The 16809-nt window shown below is 45.1% G+C and overlaps 1 protein-coding gene across 1 annotated transcript in view; it reads left to right on the top strand.

The window, feature by feature from the left end:
• Nucleotides 1–16809, top strand: part of adamts18 (ADAM metallopeptidase with thrombospondin type 1 motif, 18) — a 242553-nt gene that overhangs the window by 180398 nt on the left and 45346 nt on the right. Inside the window, 2 exon segments of the mRNA XM_052028680.1 lie at nucleotides 8925–9066; nucleotides 15005–15131. Of these exon segments, the coding sequence (XP_051884640.1) occupies nucleotides 8925–9066; nucleotides 15005–15131 (269 nt within the window).

The raw sequence follows: 16809 nt of genomic DNA, 5'->3' as shown, positions 1-16809 counted from the left end.
CTGTACTGTGATGTAGTGTTCTATGTAAGATGTTGCATGGATTGGAGAGTGGTAGCTATAAGGTGAGGTTGGATAAACTTGGATTGTTTTCTCTGGAGCATCTGTGGCTGAGGGGAGATCTCATAGAAGGATACAACATTATGAGAGGCATAGAGAGTGTAGGTAGTCAGAGTCTTTCTTCCGGGGTGGAAACGGCAAATACTTAGAGGGCATAGGTTTAAAGTGAGAGGGGAAAAGTTTAAAGGAGATTTATGAAGCATTTTTTTCTACACAGAGTGGTAAGTGCCTTGAACACACTGCCAGGGGTGGGGATGGAAGCAGATATGATAGCAATGTTTCAGAGGCATTTAGACAGGCATATGAGCAGCTAGGGAATGGAGGGAGGTAGACCATGTGCTGGTAGTTTAAATTGGCATTGTGGTCAGCACAGACATCATGGGCCGAAGGGTCTTTTCCCGTGCTGTACTGTTCTGTGTTCAGTGGGGGCTCAGTTGTGAAACCAGTCAAGGCCAGTGGGGAAATGGACCTCATCCAGGGTGCTACATCCCAACATAAGACTGGTGGGAATCAGCTACGTGAGTCCTCTTGGCGATCTCCTTGCTACCGAAGGATCGAACCTCGGATTTTTCACTGTGTTTAATGGGAGGTCTGTTAAGGCGACTACTTTCTGAGAAAAAAAAATTGAAATGTTCTTTAATACATATGCAGAGTCCACCAGAATCAGAAAATACTCATGAAGGCACATTGAGGTGTGATGTCATTGTGGCCTCAACCAGTGACTGTTGCTTAATTGGAGAGCTTTATGTAGAAGGCTAATGTTTGTACAAGTGTTCAAATTATAAGCTGCAATCAAGAGTCCTGCCTCCCAAGTACGGCTCAATGTTTCAAGTCGTTTATCACGCCAGCTCTAGTGCAGCATCGAAACTCATCCCCCTAATGTGTATGCCCTGCAGGCCTGTCTCAAGTGGTTGTTAAGAGTTATTACTAGATATAGAGTCTCAGAAGTAGCCCAAGTAAATGAGTGTCTCGAGTACAGCGGGTAAAGATGTCTGGAGAGAACACTTGACCTCAGAGTAAAAGCGAAATGGAAACCACTGACCTTTGAACTATCCCAGTGCCTCAATGCTCTATGGGGAGGCTACTCCCTCAGCTGAGGGTCTCCCCCACACCCAGTTCTTTTAGGAATTAAGGTTGCCATGTGAATCCACCCTCTTTCATTAAAGGAGCTGTGAAGATTATAAAATTTTCTCTTGGCTATAATTGTGGGACATTCCCCCCATATTAGTCTATGAGCGGTTTAAGAGGACATCCCCTCTTGCTCTGTAACACTAACCCATTGAAGTTTTGCACAATGATGTAACATGATAGGAAAATAGATGAAATGGAGGTGATAGTTATTCCAGTGGGAATTTTCAGCTTAAAATTCCCAAGTAATCAATCAGTCTCTCCCAAGCAAATCCTTGAAGGGGTTTCTTTCTCCTTGCCTTGTGTCATCGTTGCTTGAAAATGTGATGTCTGGAGAACAATTGCCCTCTCTTATAAAGAGATAAATGTATATTGATCAAGACATTAAAAAATCTGGAACTTATTTTCTCGACTGTTGTACTGAATGTACTCTGCCTTAATACACCAGGTGTGTTTTAATGACGGCCAGTATTTTTCATGGTTAATATAACTCAGATTACTGGTCCTATCCATTGTGTCAAATAACTAAAGGTCTGATTCCCTCAGACAGGCTGAAATTTTTTAAATGGGTGAGCTGCCACATTCTCCTCTGACCTGGAGACACAAGAGACTGCAGATGCTGGAATCTGGAGCCAAGAACAAGCTGCTGGAGGAACTCAGCGGGTCAGGCAGCATCTGTGGGGGGAATTGGTCTGTCGATGTTTCGGGTCAGAGTCCAGATGAAGGGTCTTGATGCGAAACGTCGAATGTCGATTTCCCTCCACAGATGCTGCTTGACCCACTGAGTTCCTCCAACAGTTTGGTTTTTTTTGCACTGTCTGATGGCCGTAAGGGGTGTGGACTGTTGTGAATTGGAATGACTCGTTTCATTAAAAGTGTGTATGAATACAAGTTGTTATTCTACAAAAAAGGCATTCAACCTTCTCTACCAATTTCTTGTGGCGGATGGATTCACGGGAGAAAACTTCTTTTCAGGGCCATCAGTGATGTCAGCAAGAACATAAGAAATAGGAGCTGAAGTGAGCCATTCACGCACTATGCCTGCGTCACTTTTCGAGACGATCATGGCGGATCTAACCTTGGCCTCAGCTCCACATTCCCCCCTGTTTCCCATTCCCCGAGAGACCAAAAATCAGTTTATCTTGCCTATGGATACATCCAGTGACTCAATTGCCACAACCTCCATGTGGACAATACCAAAGGTTCACAACCCTTTGAGAGAAGATATCCCTCCTCACCTCTGTCTCAAATTGGTGACCCCAGATTCTGATTGTATACCCCCTTGTTTTGGATTTCCCCCTTGATGGTAAACATCTTCTCAGTATCTCAGTTATACCTTTATTCCAAAGTGATTTTCTTTTAGAGTTTTCCATGAAAAGGGATGAAGATTATCGAAGCAAAGACACAAGTTATTCAGTCCCTTGGTCAACACTAGTCTGCACTGTGGACTTAGCTTCTGCTTAAAATGCAGCTCAACCTTGCTTCCATAGAGTTATACAGCATGGAAACAGGCCTTTCGGCCCAATTCATCCATGCTGACCAAGGTGCCCACCTAAGCTAGTCCCATTTGCCTGTGTTTGGCCCATATCCCTCTGAACCTTTCCTGTCTATATACTTATCCAAATGTCTCTTCAATGTTGTTATTGTACCTGCCTCAAATACTTTCTCTGGCAGCTCGTTCCATATACACACCATCCTCTGTGTGAAGAATTTGCCCCTCAGGTCCCTTTTTAAATCTTTCCCCTCTCTCCTTAAACCGATGCCCTTTAGTTTTTGGTTCCCTTTCCCAAGGAAAAAGACCATGTCCATCTTCTTTTTAAATACTTCATTATAACAAAAAAGGAGGCCATTAAACGCATACTAGCCCATCCTGGCTCTTCGAGCATTCCCATCAGCCTCATTCCCCCACTTATTTCCCTTTAACCTATTCTCCCTCACAGGGCTGTGCCCTGAATTTCCTGTTATCCACCTTACCAGCATCAATGTACAGTTGTCAATTAACCTCCCACCAAGTAGGGCTTTGGGATATGGGAAGAAACCAGAGAACCTGGAGGAAACACAGACCATCACAGTGAGAATGCTCAGACCAGGTCATTGGGGCTATGAGGCAGTAGCACAATCTGCTGTGCCACTGTAACGACCTGGTCCATTCTCTCACCATTCCATGTTAGAGGGTTTTTTTCTGAATCCCTATTCACAAGTGCTATTTCACAGTGAAGCGGTTAGTGTAACACTATTACAGCGCCAGTGACCCGAGTTCAATTCCGGGCCGCTGTCTGTAAGGAGTTTGTACGTTCTCCCCATGTCTGCGTGGGTTTCCTCCGGGTGCTCCAGTTTCCTCCCACATTCCAAAGACGTACGGCTTAGGAAGTTGTGGGCATGCTATGTTGGCGCCGGAAGCGTGGCGACACTTGCAGGCTGCACCCAGCACGTTCTCAGTAATGCAAAAAAGACGCATTTCACTGTGTGTTTCGATATACATGTGACTAATAGATAAATATCTTAATATCTTAGAGTCACAGAGCATGGAAACAGGCCCTTTGGCCCAACTCATCCACGTTGACCAAGTCGTCTATCCAAGCTAGTCCCATTTGCTCATGTATGGCCCATATCCCTCTAAACCTTTCCTAGCCACATACCTGTCAAAATGTCTTTTAAACAATGCAATGTATCTGCCTCTACAGCTTCCTCTAACAGCTCGTTCCACATGTCCACCACCGTCTGTGTGAAAAAGTTTCCCCTCAGGTCTCTTTTAAATCTTTCCCCTCTCACCTTAAATCTCTAGTTTTAGACTCCCCTACTCTGGGAAAAGACTGTGAACATTCACCTTATCTATGCCCCTCCTGATTTTGTATTTCTATAAGGTCACCCCTCAGCCTCCTACACTGCAGGGAAAAAAGTCCAAGCCTATCCACTCTCTTCTTATAACTCAGGCCCTGTAACATCCTTGTGATTCTTTTCTGCACCCTCTCCAGCACAATGATATCTTTCCTAGAGCTGGGAGACCACAACTGTGCACAAATACTCCAGATGGGAGTGACATAACCAAACACAAATTGGTCAGTGGTCCAGATGTGTGCCCGAAGGCAACTTGCAGCAAGTGTCACTGGCTGGTGCTTCTCGGCTGGTTCTCGAGCTCTTCCCACCTGCAAGTCTCGCTCTCTTCCTTAGCCCAATGCTGTCAGTCAGCATAGTGACCACAAGCAGCGGCGATACCACTGGGTGGGAACTGAAAGAATTCCCAGCACATCTGGTGATAGACATAATGTCCCTTCCTGAGGGGATAATTGAATGTGAGCAACAAATTATTTACTCCGATGCATGCCGTTGTCTCCTCTGGCTTCCACTAGTGCCTTAAGCTAAACTCGACAAAGGCAGGAATGCAGACAAGGGAGGAATAGCTACAGAAGTGCCTCATTCCAATACCAAAGCATATGTTTATCGGGATTTAGCAAGCTGTAAAATTTATTATACTAAAATACTGTGGTCAAGAGGGCACCATTTTGTGGCTGATGTCATTCAATGGCATGTAAAGGCAGATGTGAAAGGCTTGTATCAAGGACATGGACAAGCTGATACAAGCTTTTTTTTTATGCCAACCATAAATTTTTGGGAAGAGCTGATAACCAGTTGGAGGACTCAGAATGTTTGGGTTTAGTGGGGCTTCAGGGCAGAGCCTGAAAACTGTCTAGGTCTGTGAATTCTTTCGGAGGACGCAAGCAGAGAGGGATTTAAACAGAGAGATAACTGGACTCTCTGGAGCCTTGAGAAAGGTCAAGGAGAAGAGAAGTTTGGCTGCTCATCAATCTTAGCCTTACAATTCCTAAACTTATCTTAGCATCAGGGTGAATGCACTCAGTCTTTTTCCCAGGGTTGGGGAATCAAGAACTAGAGGGCATAGGTTTAAGGTGAGAGGGGAGAGATTTAATGGGAATAAGGTGCGACTTTTTTTTGATAAACACAGAGGGTGGTCTGTATATGGAACGAGCTGCCAGAGGAAGTGGTAGAGGCAGGTACAATAACAACTTTTCAAAGAGATTTGGACAGGGACATGAATAGGAAAGGGTTAGAAGGATAATAAGATAAGAGAAGATTTCTTTAGTAGTTCCATGTATTTCACTGTGTGTTTCGAGGTACATCTTTTTGCGTTGAGTGTTCTGGGGGCAGCCCGCAAGTGTCGCCATGCTTCCGGCGCCAACATAGCATGCCCACAACTTCCTAACCTGTACGTGTTTGGAACGTAGGAGGAAACTGGAGCACCCAGAAGAAACCCACGCAGACACGGGGAGAACGTACAAACTCCTTACAGACAGTGGCCGGATTTGAACCCGGGTCGCTGGCGCTGTAAAGCATTATGCTAACCGCTACACTAATGGCCAACCCTGGGCAAATGGGACTGGCTTGGATGGGCATCATGGTCGGCATGGACCAGTTGGGCCGAAGGGCCTGTTTCTCTGCTGTATGACTCTGTCAGGCTTGATTCTGAGAGCCCTGTACAAAGACCAAAATAATGTAAGTACAGTACTCATGCAAGGGAAATATCCATTGGCCATTATGGCTCCTGGCTGCTTTCAGGAGGTGGCCATTGGGTCCATCAAGTTTATGTCAGCTCTCAGTGTGATCCCAGCAGTCCCATTCCCCAGCTTATTTCCCTGTAATCCTTGCCCTCCCACAAGTCCATCTGATTCTCCTGTCACCCACCCAACACAACTATGGGATGTGGGAGGGGATCAGAGGACCTGTGGGAAGCACACACGGTCACAGGGAGAAGGTTCAAACTCCACACAGGCAGCACCAGAGGTCAAGATCGAACCTGGGTTGCTGGAGCTGTGAAGCAGCTGCACCAGTATGCTGCCCGTAAGAGAACTTTGGGATGGGTCCCTGCTGAGAATGGGGTCATCACACATGTTTTTTTTAAAAATTTCCTTATAGAATGTAGACTTTGCTGACAAGAACCCATCCTAAATTAATCTGGGGAGGGTAATGGTGGGTTGCTTTCCACAGTGACTTGCTGAGCTGTTTCAGAGAGCAGTTGAGAGTCAACCATGTTGTTGCAGTCTGGAGTTACAACAGGCCAAACTGGGTATGGGCAATGGATTTCCTTCCCTGAAGGATGGAAGAGAACCAGAGGGGTTTTTAAGCCAGTTTGATACAGGCCTTCCCCATGTGATGGACGGGTTCTGTTTGTACTGATGTCCATAAGTCAATTTTGTCTGTAAGTCGGAAAATACACAAAATCATTCAATATGGTAACCATACCTTCACAGTAGTGTAATGAATGGCATCAAAAGCACATAATACTGATACGAATTACTAAAAGTGGAGAGAGGGAGGTAGCTGGTTCTGCCTTTCATAGGATAAACATATATACGTAGGCCAGACTTTTGAATTTTTATAATATTATGGGAGCTCGTACATATGGGTGTTCATAACATAGAACACTACAGCACAGTACAGATCCTTCGGCCCACAATGTTGTGCCGACATTTTATCCTGCTCTAATATCTATCTAACCCTTACCTCTCATTTCTCTATCATTAATGTGTCTAAGAGTCTCTTAAATGTCCCTAGTGTATCTGCCCCCGCAACCTCTGCCGGCAGTACGTTCCACGCACCCACCACTCTCTGTGTGAAAAACTTACCCCTGACATCCTCCTTATACCTTCCTCCAATCACCTTAAAATTATGCCCCCTTGTGTTAGCTATTTTCGCCCTGGGGAAAAGGTCTCTGAGGACAGTCTGCAGTTATGCATTCACCATTATTATTACTTCATGTTTTAGAACTTCAGATATTTATTTCACCGAACCTAAATTCCCTAAATGCCACATTGGGATTTGAAATCACATTTCCAGATCATTAACACAAAATCAACAGAGAGCATATGCTGGAAATTTGAAATAGAATAGAAATTGCTGGAAACACTCAGCAGCTCAGGTAGCACGTGTGGTTAAAGAAAAAAGAGTTAACGTTTCAGAGGATCATTGGGCTGAAATGTTGACCTTGTTTCCCATCCCACAGGTAAACTTGCTGAGTGTAATATATTTTTGAGGGGTATCTTATATGGCAATGGATTGCTGGTAAATTCTCTGACAAGCAAGGAGGTAAATACTTACTGTGGGTAGATGGGAATGTGGAGATGGCGTTACAGTCAGATCAGCTGAGATTTTATTAAATGGCAGAACAAGCTTAAGGGGCTGGGTGGCCTTCTCACATGTACTTACAATGGTATCTACAGGATACAAGAACATTGAAACAAGGAGACACAAGAGACTGCAGATGCTGGAATTAAGAGCAACAATCAATCTGCTGGAGGAACTCAGTGGGTCGAGCAGCATCCCAGGGGGAAAGAAACTTGACATTTTGGGTGAAAACCCTGCATGAGTCCTGATGCAGGGTTTCGACCTGAACCATCGACAGTTGTTTGTAACTTTAAAACGAGGAGGTAGTCTATTCTAGTCCGAACAACAAGGCAGTATGTGATAGTGCCATTATGTTCTATAACCACGTGATATTTACATAAATACACCACACTGTGATTCACTAGATCTTTACTTCTTTACTTTTATCTCACCAAGATCTCTCTAGGCCTTGGGATTACTAGTCCAGTAATTCAATTATGATACCAGATGCTTCACAGCTCACACGGTTAAACATCTTCATTTATTGGTATTGGTATTCGTTTATTATTGTCACTTGTACTGAGGTACAGTGAAAAACTTGTCTTGCATACTAATCGTACAGGTCAATTCATTACACAGTGTAGTTATATTGAGTTAGTTCAGAGTGCGTTGAGGTAGTACAGGTAAAAACAATAACAGTACAAAGTGTCACAGCTACAGAGAAAGTGCAGTGCAATAAGGTGCAAGGTCTCAACAAGGTAGATAGTGAGGTCAGAGTCCATCTCATCGTATAAGGGAACCGTTCAATAGTCTTATCACAGTGAGGTAGAAGCTGTCCTTAAGCCTGGTGGTACGTGCCCTCAGGCTCCTGTATCTTCTACCCGATGGAAGAGGAGAGAAGAGGGAATGTTCCGGGTGGGTGGGGTCTTTGATTATGCCGGCTGCTACATCAAGGCAGCGAGAGGTAAAGACAGAGTCCAAGGAGGGGAGGCTGGTTTCCGTGACACGCTGGGCTGTGTCCACAACTCTGTAGTTTCTTGCGGTCCTGGGCAGCGCAGTTGCCATACCAAGCCGTGATACATCCAGATAGGATGCCTTCTTGAATTTATTGAAACAGAAGATTGAAAAGATAAGAAGGGAATTCACAGAGTGATACAGCACTAGAGGAGCCCATTCTACTCATTGTACCAGAGCCAAACGTTGAGAGAGGCCGACCTAATTCATCTCTACTGTCCTGCTCATTCCTGTAGCACCCACAACTACTTCAAATATTTATCCAATTCCCTTTTGAAACAGTGAATATGCTTCAAGGTACCTTTCAAGATCTCCATAATAGGATTAGGATTAAATAATATCCTCTTGTCATCCCTGATACTTTAGCCAATTGTTTAATGTTTGTGAATACTGAGGCATTCTCTTTAGATGCCTCATTTAAACCCTTTGTGCGACTTGGAACACTTTTCATAAATCTCCCATTTAACAGTGGATTTAATTTTTTTTGTGTGTGGTGGAGAACGATTTGCACTAATCCTGTTCATCATCTCTTTAACCTCCCCCCCCCCCCCCACTCCCCCCCACTTCACAATGCTCCCCGCCACCACCACCCCCTTCGCCAACAGATCCTGTTACAAGGCAAGAATCCAGGTATTGCCTGGGAGTACACGTTACCAAAGGCTGCTAATGAAAGCAAGGCTACTGTGCCGAGACACAACTACACCTGGGTGGTCGTGAGATCAGGTTGCTCCGCATCATGTGCTGGAGGTGAGTACCTCTCCCATTCGTCTGAAGAAGAAAGCTCTTTTTTAACTCTCCCCCGAGAGAGAGGGAGAAACGTTAACATATTTTCTGTTGGAGGCACAGTGCGTGGCTTTGTCCCCTTCATAGCCTGTGGCCCAGGGAGCAACATCAGGTCGATAAAGTGTTGGCAGGCTTAGCTCAACACGGTGACTCGGTAACATGCCTTGACATGCCGAGTCATTGTCCTTTTTCTTGTTATTTATCCTCCCGTCTCTTTTCGTATATTTTCACCAATGTACCTGTTTGATCTTAACTGAGGTGAGTTGGGATGGAGGTATGGAAAAAAACACAATAATAAAGGGAGACACAAGAGACTGTGGATGCTGGAGTCCGGAGCAACTCACAAAGTGCTGGAGGAACTCAATAGGTCAGGCAGCATCTATGGAGGGAAATGGACAGTCAACATTTCAGGTCGAGACTCTTCATCCATTTCTCTCCATGGATGCTGCCTGACCAACTGAGTTCAGTCCACATGAAAGGTCTTGACCCGAAACATTGACTGTCCAATTTCCTCCATAGGTGCTACCTGACCTGCTGAGTTCCTCCAATGCTTTTTGTGTTAAAAATGGATTTAGATCAAACCCTGTGGCCAATCCTGGAGCACTAGATCCCCTCAATTTGATTGGACTCGGATATTGTTTGATTTGCACTTTCTATATTTAGAACATAGAACAGTACAGCACAGAACAGGCCCTTCAGCCCACAATGTTGTGCCAACATAGCTATTCCCTCCTTCCTACAGAATGCCCATATCCCTCTATTTTCCTCTCATTCATGTGCCCATCCAAGCCCCTCTTAAAAGCCCCCAGTGAATTTGCCTCCACCACCCTATCAGGCAACGCATTCCAGGCATCCACAACTCTCAGTAAAAAAAAAATTGCCCCTCACGTCTGTTCTGAACCTACCCCTTCTCACCTTAAATGCATGCCCTCTGGTATTGGATCGCTCAATAATGGGAAAAAGGTATTGCTTCTCCACCCTATCTATGCCCCTCATAATTTTATCACCCCTCAGCCTCAGCTGCTGCAGAGAAAAGAGCCCAAGTTTGTCCAGCCTCTCCTGATAGCACATGCCCTCTAATCCAGGCAGCATCCTGGTAAACCTCCTCTGCACCCTCTCTAAAGCCTCGACCTCCTTCCTATAGTGAGGTAACCAGAATTGGACGTATACTCCAAATGCGGCCTAACCAGACTTCTATAGAGATGCATCATAACTTCTCGACTCCTGTAATAGGAGCACCTCTCACGCCCCCAGAGCATCACAGAATCTCTTATGACCAGTGAAGTGTTTCTGAATTGCTGTGATAATGTCGGACCAATTTGTGCACAGCAAGTTCCCACCATCTGCAATGGGACAGTGCTTACAGAAACCATTAAAAACTGGAGAACAGGTGCAAAAATTGAAAAGGCCAATGGAGTGTTGAACTGAATGTCAAGGAAGTCAGTGAATCAGTGGTTATATTGCAACCATGTAGATTTTCTGGGAAGATCCCAATTCAGAGAGCTGCTTTCTTTGGTTAGGCATAGTTTCCCTTTCTTGTGGTCCAATTCCTGCCCAAGGGGTGTCAGCATCGAACATTTAGCTCATAGTACCATGGGGGTACTGTATTAATGGGTGTGAGGTTAAATTGTGGCCATACCTGCTTTCCAAGGCCAATATTTAACCCTTATTCAGCATCACTAAAACAGATGATCCGGTCATTGGCACACTGCTCTTTGTGGGTTCGTATTGTGGACAGATTGCTTTCCTTCCGACATTACAACAATGTATTTAAAGCATTGAAAAGTTGTGAAAGGTGCTATATAAATGAAAACCTCTTTCCTCTGGAATGAATGATTCCCATATCTGTGGAGGTAAATATTTGGAAGATGATTTCTAAGTTTGTAAGCTAACCATAAGAGCATCGTGGTATATTTAAAGACTAGCATCCAGATTACTGGACGATTGATTCAGGGACATCAGTTCAGATCCCACCAGGGTAGCTGGGAAGTTTAAATTCAAGTAATTAAATAAATCTGGAATTTAAAGAAAAGCTGGTCCCACTAACCTGGAAACTACTGGATTTCTGTAAAAAAAAATCCATCCGCCTCATGACTGTCCTTTGGAGGAAATCAGTCCTTATCCAGTCTGGGGCTCCAGGCCATTCCCCCACCCTCCTCACCCGGTCTGGGGCTCCAGGCCATTCCGACACCCGGTCTGGGGCTCCAGGCCATTCCCACACCCTCCTCACCCGGCAGTAATCAGGTGTGGGCAACAAATGCCAACATTAACAATCACATCCTTTGAAAGATTAAAGAAGAGAATTAGAGTCTTGGTTCTTTGAGAACTTCCTGGGATGTGTCTGGATTTCTTTTCCCTCTCCCTCCATTAAGCTCCTCCCGGTGGTTCTCTGAAGGCGTCAGTCACACTGATACCCGTTTTCAGCAATGGCTGCATTAGGGTGTGGAACCTCCAGCCCACACCACCGCTTCTTCTTCTCTGGTTTCAGACCCCCTCCCACGTGGAAAGCATAGACAGGGGTTACTGGCGGTCTGCTTGTAGGTGGGACACCCCCAGAAAGGGGGAGAGAGAGGGAGGGAGGTGTCAGAGCGCATGTGATGTTGCACCAGTGTGCCTGATATATGCAGCTACAGGCTTGGTGCATGAAGTTCTGACTTCCCCATAAAACCAGAGGGAAAAGGAGCAGTGCATCCAATTCTAATCACTGATTTTAGGAAGGTTGTCATATCAGAGGGCAGTGTAGTATAATGCGTGGTTATGATACTGAGGGTTAGAAGTAACCTCTATACCCAGGGAGTGGTAAGAAAGATCTGAAGGAGAGCTGGTGGGGGAATATCTCCCCTGTTGTATGAACCATAGAACAATGCAGCACAATACAGGGCCTTCGGCCCACCATGTTGTGCCGACCTTCAAACCACACCTAAGACTATCTAACACCTTCCTCCCACATATCCCTCTATATTAAATTCCTCCATATGCTTATCTAACAATCTCTTGAACTTGCCCAACGCATCAGCCTCCACCAACACCCCTGGCAGCGCATTCCATGCACCAACCACTCTCTGGATGAAAAACCTCCCTCTGACGTCTCCCTTGAACTTCCCATCCAATACCTTAAAGCCATGCTCCCTTGTATTAAGCATTGGTGCCCTGGGAAAGAGGCGCTGGCTGTCCACTCTATCTATTCCTCTTAATATTTTGCATGCATTAACCAGAGGTTGTTGTTTTGTGTCTGATCTGAACTCTGCTTCTGTAATCTGGATCTATTGACTCAAACAATATTAAATCATACATGCTGCACGTGGAAAAGAGGATGAATTTCTACCCTCAGGATTTTTCTTTCAGACAGCGAGTTGTCATGAGTTGGCATGCACTACTCGTGTGGATGTGGATACAGATTCAACAATAACTTTAAAGAGGGAATTGGATATTTAATTAAGATGAAACATTTGCAGGGAAGCATTTGGAAAAGAGCAGGGGAATGGACTTAATGGGTTATCTTTTTTCAAAGAGTTGGCACAGGTACAATAGACCAACTGGTGTCTTTCAGTGCTGTAGGATTCTCTGAAGAGTGAGAACTCTCTCTAGGCTATGGGACAAGAAGAGAGATTGTACATCAGAAAAGAACATAAGGAACTGGAGCAGCAGTCAGCCATCCGGCCCCTAAAGCTTGCTACCCCAGTCAATATGATGATGATTGATCTGAATTTGCCTTGAGCCCTAATTTCCTGGCTCCTCCCCATAATCCCTTGATTCCTCTACAGACTGAAATTACATCTATATTAGCCTTGAATATATTCAATATCTGTGTCCACAGGTCTCTGGGGTAGAGAGTTAAAAAAGATTCTCAGAGAAAAATCTTTTATGCATTTAAGGTGAGGGGGGGTAGGTTCAGAACAGACGTGAGGGGTACTTTTTTTACTGAGAGGGTGGTGGATGCCTGGAATGTGTTGCCTGATAGGCTGGTGGAGGCAAATTCATTGGGGGCTTTTAAGAGGGGCTTGGATGGGCACATGAATGAGAGGAAAATGGAGGGATATGGGCGTTCTGTAGGTAGGATGGAATAGCTATGTCGGCACAACATTGTGGGCCGAAGGGCCTGTTCTGTGCTGTACTGTTCTATGTTCTATAAGAAACTCCTCCTCCTCTCCATTTTAAATGGGTGATTCTTATTCTGAAACTGTGCTCCCCAGTACTGGGTTTCCCTAGTCAGGGAAACTCTGTCAAAGCCCCTCAGAATATTAAATCTTTCAAAAATATCCCCTCTTGTTCATCTAAGGACCAACCTGCTGAACTGTTCCTCATAACACAAGCCCTTCAGCCCAGGAATCAGCCTCATGAACCTTCCCTGAACAGCCTCCAAAGCCAGTATATCACTCCTTAAAATAAACTGTGCACTGTACTCCAGATATTGCCTCGGCAACCCCCTACAGTCACAGAGTCATAGAGTAATACAGCATGGATACAGGCCCTTCAAGTCTGTGCCGACCATGGTGCCCACCCAGCTAGTCCCAATTTCCTGCGTTCGTCCCTTATCCCTCTAAGCCCCACCCCTCCATGTACCTATCCAAGTGCTTCTTAAATGTGCCTGCCTCAACCACTTCCTCTGGCAGCTCGTTCCATATACTCACCACCCTCTGCATTAAAAAGTTGCCCCTCAGGCCCTTTTTAAATCTTTCCCCTCTCACTCTAAACCTCTGCTCCCTAGTTTTGGACTCCCCTAACCTGGGGAAAAGACTGTCACCATCTACCTTATCTATGGCCCCTCATTATTCTAAACACTTCTATAAGGTCTCCCCTCATTCTCCTACATTCCAAGGAATAAAGACCTAGCCTGGCCAACCTCTCCCTATAACTCAGGCCCTCTAGTCCCGGCAACATCCTCGTAAATCTTTTCTGCACCCTTTCCAGTTTAACCATGTCTTTCCTATAACAGGGTGACCAAAACTGTACACAGTACTCCAAGTGCGGCCTCACCAACAACTTACAGAACTGCAACATAATGTCCCTACTCCGATATTCAACGGCCTACTTGCTGTCCTTACTTGCTCACTTAGTGTTTCACGCACGGACACCCAGAACACCCCAAAGAGCAGCACTCTGTGGTCTCCCTCTAAGCACCTTTCCACGTAGGGGCAGCTTAGTGGTGCAGCTAGTAGAGTGGCCACTTCACTGCTCCAGCAACCTGGGTTCAATTCTGACCTTTGGTGCTGTCTGTGTGGAGTTTGCAAGTGTGACTGCATGGGTGCTCCAGTTTCCAGATCCCAAAGACGTGCAGGTTAATTGGCACTGTAAATTGCCTTTTGAATGCAGGTGAGTGGTAGAATCTGGGGCGAGTCGATGGGAATATGGGGAGAATAAAATAGGATTAGTGCAAAATCAGCTTGATGGTCAGCATGGACTCAGTGGGCCGAAGGGCCTGTTTCTGTACTGTATGACTCTATGATTCAAAGTGCATTACCTCACATTTCCTCATGCAGAATTCAGGACAGGTTAGTGCAGGAAGCTAAACCTTTCCAGAGGGAATGGCTTACCGTCACATTGGTTTATCTACCTGCAATCTCTCCATGAAATCCTTAAAGATGAGATGTCTTTATTGGACACATGTACATCGAAACACACAGTGAAAAGCATCTCTTTGCGTTGAGTGTTCTGGGAGCAGCCCGCAAGTGTCGCCACGCTTCCGGCGCCAACATAGCACACTCGTTTGTCTTTGGAATGTGGGAGGAAACCGGAGCACCCGGAGGAAACCCACGCAGACACGGGGAGAACGTACAAACTCCTTACAGGCAGCGGCCGGAATTGAACCTGGGTCGCTGGCGCTGTAATAGCGTTATGCTAACCGCTACACTACCGTGCCTGGATTTACTCAAATATTAACACCCTCTTAATCTCCTCACAGGAAAAATGATGACCACCGCCTATTGTCTGCAGGACCACCTCATTCAAGTCAACACCACCTTGTGCCTTGCACATACAAGACCTGCAACAGGAACGACTACCTGCAACACTCAGCCATGCCCTGCAAGGTAAATCTTGGAAACTGATCCACATACTTATGGGGAGCTCCCTATACTTGTACAGGGTGTCCCCGGGTTATGAACACACGACTTATGGACACCCATAAATATGAATAAGCTCCCATAATATTATTTAATTCAAAAGTTCAACATAATATTAAATTTAAAAGTTCAACGTATGTGCACACTTTCATTCCTACAAACGGCTGAACCAGTTTCCTCTCTCCCACTTTTAATAATTGTTCTTTCTTATCAGTCTTATTTGTTTCTGATGTCATTTGTGGAGGTGTGGATACTATATCGAGCAATTTTTGTGTATTTTCCAACTTATGGACGAAATTGACTTAAGGACATTTGTAAAAAAGGAACCCCATTCATTACCTGGGGATGGCCTGTAACCTAAAGGTACATTAGAAGGAAAGTTGTTGAGGGCCTTCCACATCCTCTTGAAGGAAAATGAAACAGAAAGCTTATAATTTAAATGGTGAGGGATTACAGAGCTCAGAGATGGACCAACATGTCCTGGTGCATAATTCACAGAAGGTCAGTAAGCTGTTGTTTATTGCGAGGGGAATTGATTACCAAGTAGGAAGGTTATACTTCAGTTACACAGAGCGTTGGCGAGACCAAACCTGGAGTATTGGAAGGTTGTCGATGTGTTGGGAGCAGTTTGGAGAAGGTTTACTAGACTGACGTCTGGAATAAGTGAGTTGTCTTCTGAAAAAAGGTCGGACAATCCAGGTTTGTGTGTGTTGGAACTTAGAAGAGTGAGAGGTGTTCTTGATTGAAATATTTAAGATACTGCGGGGTCCTGACATGGTGGATGTGGAGAGGACGCTTTCTCATGTGGGAGAACCTAGAAATAACAGTTTCCAACAACGCACTGGAGGAACTCCGCGGGTCAGGCAGCATCTATGGAGGGAAATGGGCAGTCGACATTTCAGGTGGAGGCCCTTCATCTGGTCTGAAAGATAGGAGATAGCCAGTATAATGGTGATACTGGCTGAGGCAAATGAGAGAGGAGGAATGTGAGGAAAATCTTTACTGAAGCAGAAAGTAGTTATAAAACTCAGTGATTATACAGTGGGACAAAAGGGAGTTTGATAGGTGCATATGGGAAAATAATCCGCAGGGGAATGGAACTGAGCAGGTTGCTATGCAGCAAGTTGTCATCGACCCAATGTGTTTTGTGGCCTCCTTCTGAGTAAAGATGTTAGGATTCTACAGATCATTTACATTGACCTGAGAGTGCAGATGGATCCTTCATGAACATTTGGTCCACAGGAATCCAGTTCCAACAGCAGACTGTACCAGTTCAAGTTTATTGTCATGGGCAGTCATCCCCAGGGTATAAATGCCATGAAAATTAGCTTTTTGCAGCAGCAGCACAGCATATTACAAACGTGATAAACATAAATTACATAAACTTATATTAACATAAATTTTACATAATTCACACAAGATAATAAACAAACAAGTATAACAACATGAGTGCAAGGTGAGGGAAATATAATCTGAGGTAGTGTCAGGTCGGTTCAAGAACCTAATGGCAGTGGGGAAGAAGCTTTTGTTGAACCTTGAGGTGGGGGTCTTCAGGCTCCTGTACGTCCATCCTGATGGGAGCGATGAGAAGGGGGCATGGCCCAGATGGTAGGGGTCCTTACTAATGGATGTCACCTTCCTGAGA

The sequence above is a fragment of the Pristis pectinata genome, chromosome 13 (assembly GCF_009764475.1).
Source record: "Pristis pectinata isolate sPriPec2 chromosome 13, sPriPec2.1.pri, whole genome shotgun sequence".
NCBI lineage: Eukaryota > Metazoa > Chordata > Chondrichthyes > Rhinopristiformes > Pristidae > Pristis > Pristis pectinata.
The sequence above is the reverse complement of the archived record's forward strand: the minus strand, read 5'-3'. Positions and strand labels throughout refer to the sequence as shown.